Consider the following 18,826-nt stretch of genomic DNA (forward strand, 5'->3'; position numbering starts at 1 on the left):
CTCTTTCCGTATGTATGTATGTATGTATAGGTCAGAATGTGTGGCTGGGGGTGGGGGCAGAAAGCCTTAGAAGAGGGGACAAGGGGCTGTTTTGAGTACACCCTCTATACTGCCCTCCTCCCACTCAAATTCACAAGACTTCAGAGTTTTTGTCAACCTGCTTTGGAGAGCTGAAGCGCAGGGAGAGTAAGAAAAGTTGACTGTAGGAGGGGACAGAGGAAGCGTTTTTGAGTAATTTGAGGGCAACAGATAGTGGAGCCAATAATTTCAGTGGGAATCTGGCCTTTACTCAATATGTTGGGTTGAAATAAATACACTACTATTTACAGCACAATCTCCTGTGTGCTTCCTTCGGGATAAATCCCATTGTATTCAGCGGGGCTTGCTCCTAACATAGGACTGCAGCCTGAAGTGCAGCGTCTTTTGGAATCAATCATACTTATTCCTAATTATAGTTAGACTCAGAATGCATTATTATAAGTCCTTCTTTTATAACGCTAGGTGCCTACACACACACACACACACACACACACACACACACACACACACAACTTGTACATTCTGTCTTATGGTCTGAGAATCTTTGGCTCTCTAAAAGAAAATAAATGGTGAGGAAACTATGCAAATCCACTTCTGAGTTGAAAAGATCTCTCAGTGACAACCAGCACACAACAATTCCAGAGTTCTTCTCTATGTCACAGACATTGGGATTCAGAGCAAACAACTGACCTACATTTTCAATAATGCCACTTTGCTTGAACCAGATTATATACTCACAATACATACATACATACATGTGTGTGTTTCTGTGTACGTGTGTGTATATCAGTTCCTATGTAGGCACTTAAGTGTGACAGAATTAACAGGTCATTGCTCTTTTAACCATCCCCTCAGCAGTTATTATTACTAGTATTATTTTTTATAATTATCAAGAGGATAAGAGGAAAGGAAATGTTGCCATCTTAGGTTGCAATCCTATGTACTCTACGCACAGGTTGTGAAAATTATTTTGGGGCAAACATTGAGGATTAGGTTGGCGACCTCATGAAGCCACAATTAAACCAGGAGCTGAAGCTGGAACATCTCACCATCACCACCAAACCACCACAATCTATTTTACAGGAAACACACACAAACAACACCTATTGTGTTGCAAGCCGATTTTGAAGCAGAGTCTATCTATCTATCCAAGGACCAAAACCTCTTCAACAGAAGAATAAATAGGAATATTTTACCCCAAGACATTTAGGAGAGCCATACAAGGTGTCAGATATCAAATAATATTTTAATTTCTGAATACTTTCAATTTTTCCTTGGAATATAACACACAAAGACTGGACCAAACAGTTTTCAGTTATTATAACTTTTACAGTATACAGAAATGTTGCACTTAAAAAAAAAACCCTTCAGCTTTTTTTTCTTTAAAACACAAAAACTGTAAACTCTAAGATACTGAATCAACCACATTATCTATAAGTGCCAACAGTAGTGTTATTTTTTTTGTCATGCTGAATTCAATGGTTTTTTTTCTTTTTTCTTTAAAAAAAGGGAAAATATCAACAAGTATTATAATACAAAGAGCTTGCAAATATACAAACAGATAGAGGAACTTGGTAACAATTTAGGACAACTAGGCGGAACCCAATTTTCATTCAAATTACAAAAAAGTTCACTTTGTGATGAAACCCTATGTGTGGTTTTGTGTGCGTGTGTGTATGTGTGTTTTCATCAAAACTGTGTTGTGTCTTAGACACAATTCCTTCTCCCTCCAAGAAATACGCATTCCCTTCCAAAATTCATGTTTTGTCTTTAAAATAGATATATATATATAAAAACCTAGTCAAGGGAAGGTGGGCTTGCGGGTGGGGAAATAGTTGTGGTTCTCTTTTATTCGATCTCAATAATTATAGCTGTCGTAGCTTGGAGCTAAATTTTGGCTGACTAGTTGTAAGTGCGCTTCCATCTTTCCTACTATTGTGGGGAATTTTTTTTTTCTCTTTATGTTCTTCTCATAAACCTTTCTGAGACAGTTTTAATTCTTTCAGAACTTTTTTTTAAAAAGGATACACAGTTGTAGTTGTTTTTTTTTTAAATGAAGGCAAGATTATATCAAAATTATTATAGAACCACAGAATAAACTGGTTTGGAACCAGAAAAAATACAAAAAAAAACCCCAAACAAAATCCTATAGGTACACAGACAACATAGGACAAATTAATAATTTGGAAGAGAGAGAGAGAGAGAGAGAGAGAGAGAGAGAGAGAGAGAGAGAGACTTGTTTCCATTCCATTAATTTTCTCCAGATTTCTTTTAAATGCACTTTTAGCAAGAGATTGTGTTTCAAGTTAAACACCCCAGAGAAAAGAAAAAAAGAAAAAAATTCCTTTCCCCTTTTCTTTTAAAAAACAACGAGAGAGAGAGAGAGAGAGAGAGAGAGAGAGAGAGAGAGAGAGAAGTAGCAACTTCTGGACAACAGGGGAATTCTTAATTCAGTCTGTAAAAAGTTCATATCACAAGTCTTTTTTTTTTAATTAGTATTCAGTCCATTCCAATTATTCTCTCTTCATTTTTAGCCAAGATGCAACATCCTTGCTTAGCTGAAGGACGTTTAAACAACCGCCAGACCCCAAAGTCACTCGCAAAAATCTTCCGTTCCAAAATTTCCAATTTTTTTTTTCAAATTCTCTCATCTGTGGGTTTGTTTTTTCCTCTCTCCAACATTTTTTTCCCCTTATTGAATGGCCATATAAGGCCAGTTAAAACTGCTTCCAGACAGTAACATATCCCTGATAAGGGTTTCTATGGGGGTTTTACCTACCAAACGGACGAAAAACAATTGCTCTATGACTGAGGAAGAGACGGTGCGGAGAGATGGGAGGCGTAACAACAGTTTCCCAAATCGCGTAGGCTGGTTCGGATATTGACTCCTTACGTACTCTTCCAACGCACACTGGGACTTCTCTTGTAAACTTTCAACGTGGGCTACGTCGGAGAGACCACACGCATCTGGAAGAAAGTTGGTTTCAAAGAGAGAGGGGAAGGGAGGGGGAAAGTGTCGTCAGTATCAAACAAGTTATAGTTCACCCTTGGAATGGTTTAAAAACCAATCCCTCCCCCCACCGCAATCAAAACAATACTAATAATGTAAATAAAATCACTGTAAGGATGAAGTCGTGAGCATTGCAAGATAGACGCTGCTCTTGAAATCTTTTGAGACTTGCTTCCTAGCGATTTAAGTCCTGCGGAACTTGGGGGGTCAACGTGCTTTGGGTCGATCTGCTTGTGCGCGCCCAAATCTGCGGATCTCTCCCTCCAACCCTACAGGCATTTATTTTCCCTTTTGAAAGTCAGGCTCGCTGAGTTCAAGTCTTGGACTTCCGAATAAGCCGCGAGGACATGATTCAGTCCAAGTTAAGCCCTGCTCAAGCTACAATCCCAAGCACAGAGGAGAGTCATGTTGCAGTCCTGTCTGCACGCTTCCTAGGGAGCCAGTCCAGCAAGATTTTTCCTCTGAGTAAACACGCGTTTGGATCTTCCTGTTCTTTCTTTCGGTTTCAACAGGAGCACGTGCTCTTTTTTCTTTTTTTAAAAACAATATTCCAAAAGTCTCCCCTCGGGGCCAGGATTTTGGCCTGAGGTCTTGATTTTAAAATTAGCCCCAAACCTTTCAGTGATCTCACCAGATTTTCACTGCATTGGGATGCGGGAGTGGGGGGGGGGAGTCTTTTGGCGGCGGGGGTGTATGGAGAAGGAGAAAGATAAGACATGGTCTTTCCTCACAACACACATGCTCGCATTGGGGAAATAACTGTGCTGAGTCTAATCTCAAAGGCCAGAAAAGAGAGTTTCATAAAAAAAGAAGAAGGCAGCAGAAACCCACACACGTTAAGAAACTGGCTCAACTCAGGATAATGGAGCCCCGCACCCAAAAAGCGATTCCCCCCTAAAGGAGACACCGCCGTTTCCCTCAGTCTTTGAAAGTGATTTAAGTGGTCCTTTAAAACTGATCTTGTCAGTTTAGCCTATTCAAAGGCAACCAAGCAAACTCTGATCGCTCTCTTCATTAGAGCTGTTTCTCTCTCTCCCCTTCTCATTCTCTGTCTCTCCCACTCCCCTTTCTTTCCTCGCCTTTCTTTCCAATCATACGAATATATACTTTTTATTTTTTAAAAAATGCATCTGTAAGATACGATTTTTAAAAAAGAAAAAAAACCTGTTTAAAAACAATTTAGAATTCTTGCCACGCTTTGCACTAATATATAGATATATATATTGCCCCACTTTTGACAGGCTAAAATACAATGAGGTCCCTTTTAATCAGAAGCTGCCTTTGCTCAGGTTGTGACCTTAGCTGGCTGGGCAAAGCACTAACACATGCATATTTTTCAAAGCCATTAGAATCTAGATATAGATTCTATAGAAAGCACCAGTAAATATTATACGAAAATTCTCTACATCTAAATAACACATCAGCCCCAGTGCTATTGGGGCGTCTTAGCTGACAAATCCCTGCATCCGTTCCCCCCATGTTTTATAACCCCACAAAATCAGATAACAGAAGCTTTATCTAAGCTGGGAAGGCAATTTACATACAGATCCACATTTTGCAAACAGTCATAAATTTCGCACTTTAGACAACAGCTGAGAGGTTTCCCCCACAAAGGTAACAATATTAATCACACTACTGCAACCCACTACAACACCAGATTTGAAATCAAATGTTTGGGGTTCATGTGTAGGCCTTAAGAGGCTCAGAGAAGATCTTCAAGAAGGAAATAATGTGTCCTTTTAATAGAGGACACACACAAGCACAAGCACACTGTTCCTTTCTAATGCTGCCTCTGATAATTGATCACCTCTGAGTCCAACTAATTTAGGTGGGCAACAAATATTTTTGGCCAGGGGGTGGGGGCAGGCAGAGGTGTAACTGTGGAAAGCAATAATATATAAAAGGAAGTTCAGGTCACGACCTAAATTTTGGACAATGTCCAGAAAGGCACTTGGTTTCCTCAGACCTCCCTTAACATAACAAGGACTGGATTGTAAATCCTAATTTTCCCACATAAACTACTGATGCCTCGGCCTATTTCCTCATATCAAAGGTATTTTTAAAATGAAAGAAAATATTTTAAAATATAAAAATATACGAAAGCAAATATAATATATTGGTATATATATATACCAATGAGTGATTACTTTACAGATCCTGCCTCCATTCATATGGTCATCACATGACCACTACCCAAAGCTGCATCATTACTTACAAGATAAACACACACACACACACACACACACACACATCACTATTTATATTCTGAGAATCTAGCATACTGTTAGAGGCCTGATCCGATGAAATATAATTTTTTAAAAAGAAAGTATGTCTTGAAATAATGTTGCCTCCAGAGTTAATATCAGATATATTACTCACCCAGGTTGAACCACAGCTAATTAGATTTCATCATGCATTCCATTATTGTTTTATAACTGTAGCGCTATTTATATGCAGCAGAAAGTTGGCACTGAAATCTCTCTCTCTCTCTCTCTCTCTCTCTCTCTCTCTCTCCAGTCCCCCCCCCTTCTTTTTTGGCACTTTTGATTGTTTAACAGTGCAACTCTACACATCTACTCAGGAGTAAGCTCCACAGAGTTTCATGGGGATTGCTTCCAGCCAACTCTGATAAAGGACTGCAGCCTAAGTGACACTTTTTCAACATGCATTTCTTTTTTGTCTTTATTTAAAGAGGAGTTAAAACAGAAACCCATAATGTTGCAATTCAGGGACTACAGTTGCAACACTTCTTCACATTCCTTATCCCCGCTGCTGTTATGCATGAGCGTTACCACTACCGCTAGGTTTTTGTATAGGGGGCAGCAACTTGAATTCCAAACACACATTCTTGCTTCAACTTATTATTATTATCATTATTATTTAAAATACACCTAGCCCCTCTGACCATGGTTTAGACCCACTTTCTCCCCCTTGGCAATCTGCTCCAAGGCCGCCAGGTCCATGAGAGTTTATTCACCCTCAGTCCTTTCCAGAATGTGATTGATTTGTTTATTGGATACTCTAGTTAGAGCTCCAGCACATATCACCCTCCAATATCCCTTTAATTTTAGGATTCTTCTATCTCCTTCGAAGTAGGCTTTCTGCTTGGTTAAGAATTCCACTGGTTATTATATATATCTAAAAAGATCAGATTCCAGCATACTCTGGTTATTTATCAACTTGCTATGCTTTAACTATATCAACCCAGAGGTTATTTTATTTGAACATTTAGCAAAAGTCTTTATTCCCCCTTCGCCAACAGCGACTGCACATGGCTCAGTAAAAAAAGTTATTCTGTCCATATTACATTAAAATTGGAGGCAGAATATTTGGAGGGTTTTCCTCCTCGAAATAAATCGTCTCTCTCTCTCTCTCTCTCTCTGCTTCAGTGCTAGGCACCCTTGAACTAACACTGGACGCAGCGAGCCTTACTTCCGAGTAAACATGCAATAAATAGGATGAGAGATGTAATCTGCTCATTGCTACTCCCTCCCCCCCCCAAAAAAAAAACCCCAGTTGCGGTGTTACAAGTTCAATTCCGAATTTTCTCACGGAAAAGCCAAGGAAGCTGGGTTGGGGCAGGGGAGACTTTCAGATTTCCTCGCTCCCTCCCTCTCCTCAGAGCCCCCACCCTGTGGCTTACCTGAGGTGAAAAGGACGATGGCCTTCAAGCAGCTGTATTCCGCCGAATCCACGTGTAAGGCCTTAAGTTTCTCGACCTGTTCTTGGAAGATTCGTATGTGGTCCATAAAGGCTACAACTCGGTCGGCGGACATGGGCGAGGCGTGCAGGCCGGCGGCAGCCAGGAGCGGGGCGACGTGGAGGGGCATGGAGCACTGGGCCGCGTTGAGGACAAACAACTCACTCCAGGTTAACCTCAGCAAGGCCACCTGGTCGGTGATCTGGAGGTCGGGGAAAAAGGGGATATTCCGGGCCCACTCGACGGCGCTGAAAAGCATCCGAGCCGCCAGCTCGCAAATGTTCTCGATGCCCATAATGTTGTTGGGTTGCATGCACTGGCTGCCGAAGCGCGAGGTCGGGTAAGGCTCTGCCCTCAGCAACAGGGAGATATATCCGGAGAGGTACGAGTGGCAGTTCAGGGGGTCTCCGTTGGTTAAGGCGAACTGGCCGTGGGTCGGCTGAGTAGGTGGCATTCTGCCCCTCTGGACGGCTGCAGTAAATAAGGAAGAAACTACAGCAATTAATATCTGAATTGCTAAGGAAGCCCCTTCTGGAGCTAGCACACATCTAAAGCTACTTTATTTTTTTATTTTTATTTTTTTTTGGGGGGGGGAGTTTGCTCAGATTCAAGGGTGAATTAAAGAAACTCAGGAGGGTCAAGGAGGTGCAGAGAAGCTGGGTCTCTCGCTCCCCAAATTGCTGAGAAGACAGCAACTAGCACTTTGGCAAATATGTCAGCGGGTGTCAATCCAAATGTACTTTTTTTGTGGGTCGGGGAGAAAAGATGGGTGAGGGATCAAAAGCTTGGGGGGGGGATGCAGAAGGCAAAAAAGTAATGCCCCTTCTTTGGCCAAACGAACAGCCAGCGGGCAAAACACAACCACAAGCGGCTCTTCCGCCCCCTGCATTCAATCGCCAGACGTATCAAAACACAATTAAAATAAAATACTCGAATTATCTTCTCTCCACATCGCTATTTTATTTTTTTTAAGGGAGAAACTGGCAGGCAAGGGCCCCCTCCCCATATTTTCCAAACGCCGCTTTCCCCGAAGAAGGAGAGTTGCTGCTGCTTCCTTTTTAAAACTACAACACAATCTATATCAAAGGAGGAGAGAGATCAGATTAGAACTGCAGCCACACGCGTCCATAAAATAAAATAATATCAAACAGCACGGCCTATTGTTACATTTCCTCGCCATTCATTCAGAGGTGGGGGTGGGAGCGAAGCTTTGGAAAACCCCGGGATCGGCTGTTTTTATGGAAAGTGGGCCTCTCATTTGGTTCATAAATTTACATGGTGACAAGAAGAGAGAAAATGAAAGAGAGAAAGACCCACAAAAGCGCCGAGGGAGGGGGGTGGAGAAGGAAGACGAGAATGTGGACGAGAGAATGTTTTTTATTTTATTTTGCAGGGGCTGGATCTGGCTCCAACGTGGCCCAAGGTGGAGATTGAGCGTTTCAGAGAGCGAAGGAGGGCACCCTTTAACCCCCAAACATAAGCCAGACACCGGAGGTTGGGAGGAGGGGAGAGGAGGAGGAGGAGGAGGCGAGCGCAACGCCATTAAGGAAGCTACAGGCTCGCCTTTCCTTGCCCTCTCGGAATCTTCCACCACCGAGCTCCATCTTGCTCACAGAAACCTCCCTGGTTTAAACTCTCTATTTATTTGTGTGTTTCCTTCCGGTGCTTAAGATCCCCGATCGCTCTCTCCCACTCCCCGCCCACCCCCCCGCAACCCGGCTTGCTCTCCTCCACCCTCCCAACCCCCGGGAAAAAAGAACTGGAATAATACATAAATGAAATCTTGATTATTATCAGGGGCATAGGCCAAACAGGACCCCGCGCGCGCGTGTTTTGAGAGCGCGAGGGTGAGCTTTCTCGCCCGGACTGGGGAGGAGAGAAAGCCCCGGGAATTCTTGGAAGAAGCCTCGCAGAATTTCTAACCGAAGGGAACCTCTCTGGCAATTGACTGACTGATTGATTATTGGGATTAGCAACGCGGGGAAGGCAGAGAAGTTACAGAGCTACGTCTGAGGTTATCTTGCACGTTGTTTGGGGAGTGGTGGTGCCTACAGATCGCTGCGGGCGGTGGAAGGGTGGCCAGGAGCAGAAAGATCCCAGCCAGTCTCTGACCCCCGCCGTTGGACAGAACCTACCCCCCTGGTGCCCATCGAATCCATTCTAAGGTATAACGCACAGCATTTTCGTGGGGTAGCCATTGTGTTTGGGGCTGGTGGGTTGAGAGGAAAAATAAAATAAAATAAAAATGGAATCTAGCTTTTTTTGGAATCAACAAGCGGGCCAATGTTTGTCAGGGAAACGCATTCCCCCACCCCCACCCCAGCTCTCACACTCCACACCACGTTTCCTTGCCTGTTAAACTCACCTAACCCTGCTTTCCCAAGGACAGCACCACACTCCCCATTCCAGGCCATTGCAAAAGAATAGGAAATGTACACAAGCTATGCAATCCCAGAAAGCAACCCATCTCTAAAATCCACGGCCCTAGTCCTCCTCATCCCACGCTGGTCTCTGTTTACATGCGCACGCAAATCCAGAGACCTCCCGCCCTCTTTCCCCTCCCCACCGGGGTGGGTTGAGAAGTGGAAAACAAATGAAATTCCAATACCTTCCCGTCTCATTCCAACCTTGAGGCATTTTTTGAGGCGACAATATTGGCACTGGTTGCGGTGATGTTGGTCAATGGGACAGTTCCGGTTGGCGCGGCACGTGTAGCTGAGGTTCCTGCGGACGCTGCGCTTGAAGAAACTCTTGCAGCCTTCACACGTGAATTGCCCGTAGTGCTTGCCGCTGGACTTGTCCCCGCACACCACGCACTCGATGTGCTGCTGCTGCTGCTGCTTCTCGCCCTGGCTCTGCTGGCTGCCTTGGTTGGTCTGCGCGGGCGTGCTGGGAGGGCCCCCTTGGCCCGGCGTCTGCGGGGTGTGCGGGGCGCCCGTCGGGGGTCCCGGCACAGGGGGCGCTTGCGAAGGCTGCGTTCCTTGCGGGCCGGCCACATCGTCCTGCGGGTCTCGCCACGTGCCAACTACCATTGCCATATCTATGGGACACCTTGGCCAAATTGCTCGCCCCCCGTAGCTTTCGGTTGCCAGCGGATCCGCTTCTTCCGAGGGCTGAGCCCGCAGCTCTTCAGCTAGGAAGCGTCCTTGCGAGAGAGACCTATTTATCTCTCTGTCTAGATATAGATAGATATAAATATATAATTTAGTCCACCTTTGTTTTTATTTGTTTTCTCTTTCTTTTGCTGTCCTCCCCAGTTCGCGTTGGCGAGTTTTTGTTCCCCCCTTCTTTTTTTCCCTTTTTTGTGGAAGTTGTTCGGCTTGTGTGCGGTTTCCCTTCTTTTTCTTCTCTTCTACCCTCCTCTGGTCCTTTCTTTTTAAATTAATTTAATGTCCTTTTTTTCCTTTGCTTGCTTGCGCCCCACTTTTTCCTTGCTGGGCAGTCCCCCAAAATAAAGTCAGCAATGCGGGTCACCAAAGTGGGGTGGGGAGGGGAAGAAAAGTAGAGCAAGAACGAGGAAAGAGAGAGATAGAGGAAGAAAGAAGAGAGGGGACGAAGAAGGGGAAAACAGAGCAAAGAGGTTGGAGGCGATTGTCTGGTAGCAAATGAATAAAGGAGAAAAGTATAACAAAAATACAAAAGAGGAAGAGAGGAGGGAGGGAGGGAGAGAGAGAGAGAGAGAGAGAGAGAGAGAGAGAGAGAGGCGCGATTCTCTTCAGAGGTGCCCCCCTCCCTCTCTCTCGGGGAGCCGAGCAGAGTTGCAGGAGGAGAGGCTGGTGTCTGGGGGCCAGATCCAGAGAAGCCCGAAGTCAGCCATTCAGGAAAGCCATCGAAAGCCAGAGAGGGGGGAAAGCTCGCAGCAGCGGCGGCGGCGGCGGCAGCAGCAGCAGCAACTCCGGCGCGCAGCCGCTGGAGGAGAAGAGCGAAAGGCGCCGCGGCAGAAGATCCCACGCTCGGCGCGGCGCTCCGGAGCCCCGTCCTTGCTGCGCCGCCGCCGCCTCCTCCCGCTGCTGCCGCCGGTGGGAGTGCTGGGATCGGATGCCCCGCTCGGAGTTTGGCGAAGCTGTAGAAACATCAACCAGGGAGGCAGGGAGGGAGAAGAGAGGAGGAGGACGGGAGGGAGGGAAGGAGGGAGGGGGGGAGGGAAAAGAAAAAGAAAAGAAAAAGCCCTGGCCAAAGAAAACAAACAAAAAAAGCACACACGGGACGCGCGCGCACACACGAGACACGCACACACGCGAAATAGGCTAAGGGAGCCTTTGGGGGGTTCGGGTTCCCCCCTGGTTCCTCGGTGGTGCGTCCCTCTCTCTCTCGGCGTGCCTCGCTCTTCTTCTTTCGCCCAGCTCTTTCTTTCTTTCCTTCCTCGCTTCTTTCTTCCCCCGTTTCTTTCTTTCTTTCGTTCGTTTGTTCGTTGTTTTTTTCCTCCCCTCCTCCTTTGCTGCCGAGGCTACTCCGGCTCGCTCGCTCGCTCGCTCGCAGCCGCCGCCTCCTGCTCCTGCTGCTGCTGCCGCCGCCGCTTGCCGCTGCCTTATGCTGCTCCCGTTTCTTTCGCAAGTGGGTCTCTTTAGCAAAGCTGCTTCCTCGCACAACACATGGGGCGATAAGGGGAGGAGGCGAGGGAAGGGAGAGAGAGAGGGAGGGAGGGAGGGGGTTAGGGAGGGAGGCGGCGGCACTGGAGGAGGTGGGTGGGTGGGTAGAGAGGGCTGGGGGGAGGGAGCGAGCGAGGAAGAGAGCGAGAGCGCGGTGGGGGGAGACGAGAGAAGAGTGAACTCTCCCCAAGCTCAGGAGCCCCCCGACCCACCCGCCCCCCTCAGCTAGGGAGAAGGATAAAAGGAGTGCAGGAGGGGGGAGGGGGAGGCGGGGGCCCGAGTGGGTGTCGTTGGGTGGGTGGGGGAAAGCAAGGGGTGGAAATTAATAAGAATTAATAATAAATATCAGAAGCAAAGAGAGAGGGGGGAAGGAAAATGCACCAGATTTCCCCCCTTTTCTTTTTGCATGCATGCAAAAAGTGGAGATTTTGGAGCGGTCCTTTGGCGCTGGGGGTTGGAGGGGGGGAGAGGAAGAGAGCTCTCCTTGCAAGCAGAAGAGATGGGGGCAAGCGAGAGAGGGTTTTGCACGCGCACAAAAAGGTAAAGGGGGAGGGGGCAGCGAAAGGAAGAAAGAGAGAAGGCGAGAAGAGAGAGAGAGAGAAACGGGGGTAAGAAAAAGAAAAGGGAGGGGAGGGAGAAAAGAGAGAGAGAGAGAGGCAAGGAAAAAAAAGAGAGAGACCGAGAATCCCAGTGATCAAATATGCTAAGGAGAGTGGGTGGGTAGGTGGAGTGGGGGGGGGGGTTAAAGGAGTGAATGCGATTTATAGGAGCGGGGCTGGGGAGAGTGGCGAACGCTTTCTCCGCGATCAGCTCACCCAGCTCTCTATATAGTGAACTTTGACACGACGGCTGCAACTTAGCACACGTTGCCATGGCGACCGCTCGCCTTATAAGGCAAGAGGCTGCCTTTGACTGGTCAAAAGCTCCCGGACCTCCCCTCGCCCCTCATTGGGCAGTTCAGCCTTGTGCACGGCTGGGATGGCTGGAGCCCCGGGAAGTCCGCCAGGTCCTAAAGGGAGCTCGGTTCTTTGCTTCTTCTTCTTCTGCTGCTGCTGCTCCTTTCTATCTCGTCAACACCCCCCCGCGCGCCCTTTCCCTTTCCCCCTTCTTTTCTCTTTCTCTCACTCCGTAACCCCCCCCCCCAATTTCTTTCACCCAGCTTTGAAACTCAGAGCAACAAAAGTAAGATTTGAAGGGGGAATTTTTCTTTTAAAAAGAAGAAGCATTATACATATTTTATTTATTATGGGAATGAGGGATCTAGCAATGATATTGTTTTTTAAAAGAGTCTTGATTTTGCGCGCACACACAGACACACACACATATGCGAGAGGGTGGGTTGAGGTCGGGACACCACTTGTTTTTAAAGGATGCTAGACAGGTCTTTGTGAGACGACGGACTTTCTGAACTCTTTTGCTGGGAGACCAACAGTACGGTCCACCCCCCTGTGAAAGGCTGAGGCTTGAGGAAGAGAGACAGCTCTATCCTCTTCCTGCCACTGTTGCTGAGCTTAGGTGGGGAAAAACAATTTCGTTCTTATAGGGAAGGGTCATTTCAGCTGAGCAGTGGCGTTAGGGGAGCTGTATGTGCCTGGGTTAAAGAAATTAGACAAATACAGCACTGTAGACAGCTTGGGTCGCAGCGGTGCTGACACAGATTGACACAAACGCTGCCCATTTCGGATTAAAGTTTTACAGGTAGGTGGGTTGAACTTTTAATTGCTTGATGACACGCAAGTCAGAGAATTGTTTTTTTGTTTTTCTTAAAAAGAAACACCCCTTCTTTTAGAAAAAGAAAAAGGAAGGAAAGAGAATACACTCTAACCTTGGCACGATGGTCTTGTAGAGAGATCTAGGGACACAAACGCTAACTTGCTCTCACTTTCTGACATGGATGTGCAGCGAGGGAGGCCGTTAAAACTGGATTTCGAGCATGTAGATAATTCCCATTCCTAGTTTAGGAAGTCTCAGCCTTCCTAACACTCCAGAGGCGGCTGGCCCGTAGGGGGAAAAGATGCAGATAAACTGATTTGCTGGAACTGCGTAGGAATCTTTTGAAAGCTGCTTGCTCGACACATACATTAGATAGACATCTATCAATGTATAGGGGCGCATACATCAGAGGCTAGGGTAACAGACCTCAGAATACTTAACCACACACTTCATTGTTCCCTGAAGCCTCTAGCATTCCAAGAACCCATTCCCTTTGCTCCAAAATCCAAACAGAAATGGGGAAAAATTAGCATACAAATACACACATGCATACATACGCGCAGAACGCCTGGCCGCCTGTATATACTCCCAAATGGGGAGACATCTAACCCAGATGCCTTCTCAGGAGGAAGGCGATGATAGCGAGGAAGGGGGAAAAATCAGAGAGGAAAAGGATGGAGTTAATCAAACCCAGAAAACACATTTACAGCCTTTTCGCATTGGATTGGAAAGACCCAAAGTTCCCCCCTCTCTCACCACCCCTTAAGAAAGCATATTTCCTCTTTTATGTTAACAGGAAGGAAAGGGGGAGAATTTCAGAACAAAACAAAACACCCAAGCATGGCGAAGTACATTTGAACCTCTGCAACTTGATTTAATTTTATAGCCTTAGACGAGGTTACAAATTTAAGTCATCGCCTAGCTGTGGGATCTCTCGCGCTGCAATCTAGAGGCAAACTGACCTCCAGGCAGAGAAGTAAGTGTTCCAGCGAAATACATTTGCTGAGAAGGACAAGAGAAAAATGATAAATGGCAGGCTAGAAACAGACTCAAAACTGAGAGTATATATATTTATATAACTCATATATACCCCCACACGCACTTGCACACACAGACTTCTTGGAGTGTGTGTGTGTATATAAACACACACAAATACACACGAGGTATGTCCAAGACACATATTAAATGAGACAATGGGGATCCCAGATACAAATATCTGGAGCTGTAACCCTTTCCATCAGCTCAACGCTATCACGTTGCCACGTTCGTACCACCCACCCCTTTCTGTTGAAGAAATAAATGTCTGTTGCTAAGCTTGCAGGTGCTACGGACGAAGGCAGGAAAGTTGTAACATGAACTCTGCTTGTTACTGGCCCTGGCTATATTGTCCGTTTCATACGGTCAGTTTCAAAGCGGTGGAATGTTCTATTGATTAGAAGGACTTGGCCGCCTGTAAACAGTGGAAGATGCCCTCTATGATCCAGAAGAGATGGAAATAATCGGCCTCTAGGATTGCAGAGAACTAGCGCCTTGATACACCCCCCCTCCATCTCTCTCTCTCTCTCTCTCTCTCTCTCTCTCTCTCTCTCATATATATATATATATATATATATATGTGTGTGTGTGTGTGTGTGTGTGTGTGTGTGTGTGTGTTTCAGAGTATGGAAATATATATCCTGGATATATCCTGGATATATAGGTGATCGCAGCCTATATAAGGAAAATTCTCCCCATATATCACCACCATATCTTATTTTATCAGAAGAAATCTTATGATTCTGCTGAATGCAAAGACTACCAAAATAAAAATTAAAAAATCCGAAAGGGGAAATAACGACCCTTCTGTATTAATCGTTTTCCTGCAGGATCGCAAAAAGAGAAAGCAACTAATCACTGAGAACTAAAATAGACGGAGCTCACTCAAGCCCTAACATCAAATGCTTTGATAGTGTACGTCTGTTCATCCAAAGGATGGAACTATTAAAAATAGCAGAGGTGGGGAGTTGGCAAGTTCATGGCTGACTGGTTGTTCATTCTCTCTTTCTCTCTCCCCCCCTCCCCACATTACACAGCAACATAGGATCGCTTAAAGAGAACGATTCTCAAACCAATTCATCATCCATAACTGTCAATTTACAGAGCTCAGTTATAATCCCAGACCTTATTTATTGCCTTGCAAGTAAGGATCCATTTTGCAATTTCTGGGGAGAAGCAATAGTGGTACGTATTAATAATACCTATCCACGTTCCCATTTTTTAAAACAGGTGTACAATCATCAGGAGATCCGGGATGTTAAATAGAAAAAAGTGTGGAATATTTTAAGGGAAACGTTAGGCTAAGCGAGGTGGGGAAGCAGGAACATCCCCTCTTTATTTTTCCCTGGCGAAAGGTGCGGGGATGGGGAGAGTTTGGTAAAATAACAACAATGACAACAAGAAACCCTCCCTTCCTGGCTTCTTTGCAACGAAGTTTGGACCCTCTGAAGTGAAATCAGTGGGGGGAAACCGCTGGGTTACGTGGGGGGAAGACTCAATGAATGCTCACTGTGTTGTTTGCCTCCCCCCCCCTCGCGTCCCCCTCCCAGCTCCATCCGAAGAGCTATGAATGGGGGAAAGTGGCCCTCCATTGTGCGACACTGAACTTTCAAGTGAATGTAATTTTTAACCACTGGCTTGTGGTACTTTGAAAATCACCAGGGGCTGTCAGAGTCGGGCCCTCTGAAAAATTTACAGTGCTAAATTAGAACATATGCTAGGAGAGCGAGAGATGGAGAGAGGAAGAGAGGACAGAAGTGTGTGTATTGGTGTGTGTGAGGCGGGGGGGGGGGGAGGAGGAGGAAGAGGACCGGCTGGAAGACTCCAGAAGTACAGTATGCGTCTGCCCCCTAGCGTAAGTCTTTCATCGGCCTGAAAAAAATCCAACTTTCAAAGAAACGCTGCTTTTAAAGGGAAAGGGACGTGGGGGGAGGACGTAGGCAAAGCGAGACGGGGGGGAGCCAAGCAACTCCTAAACTTCTGTACGTTTATAATATGATTAATTCCTCCGGATTGCCAGTTAAGGAGTTATGTCATTTTAAAAATAAAATAAAATAGCATCTTTTTGTGCTCCGGACTTGCAAACTTCCGGGAAAATTGTGATTTTTTTTAAGGGAGGAGGCGACATAGGATGGATAAGGAATCCCCCCGCCGGTCTAATAGGGAGAAGCGAGTGTGAGCGAGTGAATGTGCGTGCGTGCGTATTTCTCGCGCTAGGGAAAGTCTAGAGCTCTTCCACGCGGCTTTTTTTTTTAAGTCACATCAGCCTGAAGATTATTACCCCCCCCCACTCCCCAACTTCCAACAATTAAAAGGAACAAACAAAACTTTGCGCCTGGAAACCTGGATTTGGCAACAGATATCCCCTCTGGCAATGGTAAGTACCTCTACTTTATCATCCATCAGAGATTTTAAGGGGGTAAGGATAAAGCGGAGCTGCGGAACGGGGACTGCAAAGAAGGCTAGTCGTGAAACTCAATTTTGCTCCTGGAAGAAGTGTGTGTGGGGGGGGGAGAGAAACCCAAGCAAAAACGCACGTGGCTACAAATTCTTGCAGTTTCATTTCCTATTCCCTGCCTTAGAGAGGTCCCTTTTCCTCCCCCCTTTTCAATCACTGCTTATACCTACAGCAATACGACCTTGAGATTTTAGACTGGTTCTGACTCAGAGAGGCATCATCATCATCGAATCCGAACCGGATTTGGAAGGGGGGGCACCCTTTGGATAGCTGGAAAAGGGGCTTTATAGAGAAGCATATTTTTCACGGCATACACCCACACACACATAAGGACCTTTCTCTCAATTAGTAGTTGATGTAAAGTCCACACACACACATCGCCCCCCCCACCCCGCTCCCGGCACAAATCCCGCCCTCCCCACGTAACCTTTGAAAGCAGAGTTTTCGTCCCCGACCCTCAAACCATTGACTTCGGGGGTGCGGGGGAAGTTCTCTGAATTTCAACGGAGGGCATTACTTTTGCGCTTCGGATTTCAGCCTTTAAAATGAAATAAGTAAGGAATGAGAGAGGGGGAGAGAGACCCGCACGGCCACAAACCAGGTCGCAAGGAGAAGGGGAAAGAGAGAGAGAGAGAGAGAAATTTAAAAAAGAGAATGGAACATACCCAAAACATATTTGCCTTGTTCAAAATCCCAGATCGCTTGCATCTTCTTCCTGTTGTTTGGCAGCTGATGGCTTTTAAATTACTATTTTTTAAGGAGAAAAAATGGGCAGGAGAAAACCCCCCCTTAGGCAATGAAAACGTATCGCCCTGGTATTTATCTTAGCGATTGTACAAACTGATTTTGGAAAGGAGAGCGAGGGGTGGTTACTATTGGGGTGGGGGTGGGGGAGAACCTGAAGGGATCAGTGAACGAAAAAGAAAAAAAAAGAAAAAGAGCGACGAAAGGATAAGATCTTTCTCAATCTATAAAGGAATGTGTTTTGCCCCCCTGTGTATTTTGAGCGTGGAGCCTTGGAACAGGCGGCAGGGAGGAGAAATGACAATAATAATAATATCCTATATATGCACTCTCTTAAGTTTAAACAGAGCGGGTCCGAGGGGGAGTTTGCTTCACAGCGGTTGAAGAATGCGCGCCTCTCCTTTAAGAAAAAAAAAGGGGGGGAGGAAAGAGCCCCCACCCAAACGTTAAGGTAGCAGATATCTATCTTCTCATTCCTTAGAAGGAAGAACGCCTCGTTGCACCTTGTTTGGGGCTGGAAAGACGACACTTTGGAACACACACACACACACACACACACACACACACACACACACACACACACACACCTCCCCCGATTGGAAAAGAGGAGAGAGAGAGAGAGAGAGAGAGAGAGAGAGAGAGAGAGGAATGCGCTTTCCAAATTAATGCACGTATAGGTAGAGATGGACTTCCAAAGCGGAAAGTCATCAGAAATCGGGGTTAGTAGGACTTCAGAGAATATTAGGTTTTCAGGCAATGAAGGAAAAGAGAGGTATATTAAAAAAAACACACCAAATGGATTGGGGGTGGGGTCTTGGGCGAAACAGAATGAGCTGGGGCAAAAAGTTCGAAGAGTTATAAATTCGGAACTTCCTCCCCCCCCCCGCCACTTTTCTCCTTCACTCTCTATCATGGGATCCCCTCGATCTGGAGCGTTTAAAGCGACCCACAGATATCTGAGGTCCTTTATGTGCTTGTCAGACTTGGTGCTAATTTAAATAAAACAAAAATACCAACAAAGATAACCTCGCCTTGTGTTAATACAGACACCCCCACCACCACAATGGGAAGGAAAGCACCTTTTGAAGTCTCCCCCGAAAACTGCTTCTGGAGTTGCCCATAGAATTGTTCTTAATTTTGCACAAAGTGTGGGTGGGAGGGATTCAGTCTGTACAGATTGTTGTTGTTTAAAAATTACAAGCGGCCACAAATTTCGTTTACTTATCTGAGCTTTTACAAAAAGAAGAAGAAGAAGAAGAAAAAATATATGGGGGATGCACTTAATTTAATAAAGAGAGGGGAATGTGCGTGTGTGCGTGGAATATCACCGAAGGTACCTGGGAAAAAACCGTACTGTGAATAAATGTCACAGGTGACAAAAGGATCATACCTTCCCTTCCCTTCTGCTAATTTCTTAGATTCCCCACTCCCGGCCTTTAAAAGATGCTTCTGCAATTAACTCCACCACCTCCTTCAGCGTTAATTGCATGTTTACAGGGCTAATGAAATTTACAAATGGGTTTGGCCCACCTCAAACA

At 45.9% G+C, this 18,826-nt stretch overlaps 1 protein-coding gene and 1 long non-coding RNA gene across 8 annotated transcripts in view; one reads left to right on the forward strand and one right to left on the reverse strand.

The window, feature by feature from the left end:
• Nucleotides 1-1,266: 1,266 nt before the first annotated feature.
• On the reverse strand, nucleotides 1,267-17,815 carry NR2F2 (nuclear receptor subfamily 2 group F member 2). 4 transcript variants are annotated; one of them, XM_083713222.1, is made up of 3 exons: nucleotides 17,210-17,815; nucleotides 6,693-7,220; nucleotides 1,267-3,006 (listed from the first exon to the last, which is right to left on the reverse strand). In XM_083713222.1, the coding sequence occupies exons 1-3, from the start codon at nucleotides 17,250-17,252 to the stop codon at nucleotides 2,732-2,734; spliced, it is 846 nt and encodes a 281-aa protein (XP_083569348.1). In that variant the 5' UTR covers nucleotides 17,253-17,815; the 3' UTR covers nucleotides 1,267-2,731. The 4 variants fall into 4 exon arrangements, with proteins under 4 accessions (XP_083569348.1, XP_083569346.1, XP_083569345.1 ...); XM_083713220.1 differs by lacking the exon at nucleotides 17,210-17,815 and adding an exon at nucleotides 9,358-11,346; XM_083713219.1 differs by lacking the exon at nucleotides 17,210-17,815 and adding an exon at nucleotides 9,358-11,307 and having other exon boundaries at nucleotides 6,693-7,241.
• Nucleotides 12,570-18,826, forward strand: part of LOC310831958 — a 61,041-nt gene continuing 54,784 nt past the window's right edge. For 2 of the 4 annotated variants that reach the window (XR_014558058.1, XR_014558059.1), the window contains exon 1: nucleotides 15,916-16,463. This is a non-coding gene — a long non-coding RNA (uncharacterized lncRNA). Of the gene's footprint in view, nucleotides 13,037-15,915; nucleotides 16,464-18,826 lie in introns of those variants that run through there. The other 2 variants (XR_014558057.1, XR_014558060.1) reach the window with 2 other exon arrangements.

This window comes from Podarcis gaigeae (assembly GCF_964106915.1).
Source record: "Podarcis gaigeae genome assembly, chromosome: 14".
In the NCBI taxonomy this organism is placed as follows: Eukaryota; Metazoa; Chordata; class Lepidosauria; order Squamata; family Lacertidae; genus Podarcis; species Podarcis gaigeae.